Source organism: Cyprinodon variegatus, unplaced genomic scaffold (assembly GCF_000732505.1).
Source record: "Cyprinodon variegatus isolate N-32 unplaced genomic scaffold, C_variegatus-1.0 Scaffold13, whole genome shotgun sequence".
NCBI classification, from domain to species: Eukaryota; Metazoa; Chordata; class Actinopteri; order Cyprinodontiformes; family Cyprinodontidae; genus Cyprinodon; species Cyprinodon variegatus.
The window spans coordinates 752195-753798 of NW_015150466.1; the positions used below are offsets into that span (position 1 = coordinate 752195).

Consider the following 1604-nt stretch of genomic DNA (forward strand, 5'->3'; position numbering starts at 1 on the left):
CCATCCATCCATCCATCCATCCATCCATCCATCCATCTGTTCTTTACAGGTTTTCCATTTATTACATTTGAAGACTGATATTTAAAGACTAAATGAGACAATAAAAATATTTTTGTATTTCCAGCATCAAAATGTCACAGAAAAGAGTGAAGTTTTTATAGTATAAGAATTTAAATATTAATGAATATATGTGCTGAAGAGCCTCCCTCTACGTCCCTTTACATTTTTAAGTCATTTAAATCATCCGTGTGCCGAGTCCTCGCACATAAACACACCACTCTCTAAAGCCAAAGAAGTGGGGCAATTGTGTCGGGCTCCCTCTTATACTGTATAGCATGCGGTGTATTGATTTCCCTGAGCAAACCACACACACAATGAAGATGGGCTCAAACCTCCCAACCCCCCCGCTGCGTTAGAGAGAGAAAAGGGAGAAAGGTGATGTGTGAATGGGTGTTCTTGTCTGAGTCATGCCGGTTTGTTTTTCAGCTCTCTCACTCAACAGTCCATTAGCTCATTGTTGGAGGGGGCTGCTATTGGATTCAAGCTGACATGTTCCCTCAAGACTGAGAGCAAGAGATGAGGGTGCATGCCGTGCTGAGTGCTCTAATATTGTTCACACACACATTTTCGCTTAGATGTGACAAAGAACACTGGACAGAAAAAAGGGAGAAAGGGAAAAAGGGAGAGAGGCTGGAGGAATAAAGGAAAGAAGAATAGAACTAGGAAAATGAGAAATGAAACAGAAGATTAAGTTCTTACCTGTCTTTGTTGCTCTAACTTCCCTCTGTGCGAGTTATTGATTGTTTTGACAATATGACATCTTGTCTGAATAATTGTAGAGAAAATGTTCCATAATTGGGTGTTAACAAGGATATCGCCCATCGATAAAGCTTTATGTTTGACCTACATAGAAATAAAGATGTCCCAATTAGGAAAAACAATCTTTAAGTTACGTTCTTTTTTGTTTTTATCTCTCAGGAGCCGCTAACCACCACAGTCAGTCCACGCTGCAGCCTCCTCTGCCCCCTCCACACAACCACCACAACCTGTCCCACCAGTCTGCAAACAGCCTAAACAGAAACACCTTGAGAGGGGGACGGAACCCTATTCACGCCCCGCCCCCGGGCACTGGAGATGGACCGACCACCCCGGAGTCGGTCCAGCTACAGGACAGCTGGGTGCTTAATAGCAATGTCCCACTGGAAACCAGGTAAGGGAAAAAAACACATTTTTTATTCTTTATGACTTTTTCTTTTTTTTTTTTGCTGCTGCTGCTGAAAGGAAAAGTGCTGCAAGCCAAAAGTCTGTAAGCCAAGCAGACAAATAAACCTAGAATAACCAGCAGAGATGTGGTTAAAGATCAGCCTCTGAGAGAAACCAGATGATTTTCAAATATTATATATATTATACCTAAAAGAGAGCAGCTGGTTAGAAACCCAAAAATCTGATCAGTTTTATGGTCAGTGAACTCACCATTTGTAAGCAGTACCAATTCACACTGACAAAAACAATGTGAATGGATGGAGCCTCGACATAGAAAAAAAATATATACATATTTATTTATATATATATATATGTATATATATATATATATATATATATAT

At 40.2% G+C, this 1604-nt stretch overlaps 1 protein-coding gene across 1 annotated transcript in view; it reads left to right on the top strand.

Moving 5' to 3' along the window:
* tenm2 (teneurin transmembrane protein 2) overlaps positions 1-1604 on the top strand; it is a 447642-nt gene that overhangs the window by 326049 nt on the left and 119989 nt on the right. The window contains exon 7 of the mRNA XM_015382666.1: positions 979-1210. Coding sequence (XP_015238152.1) covers positions 979-1210 — 232 coding nt within the window. The remainder of the gene's footprint in view (positions 1-978; positions 1211-1604) is intronic.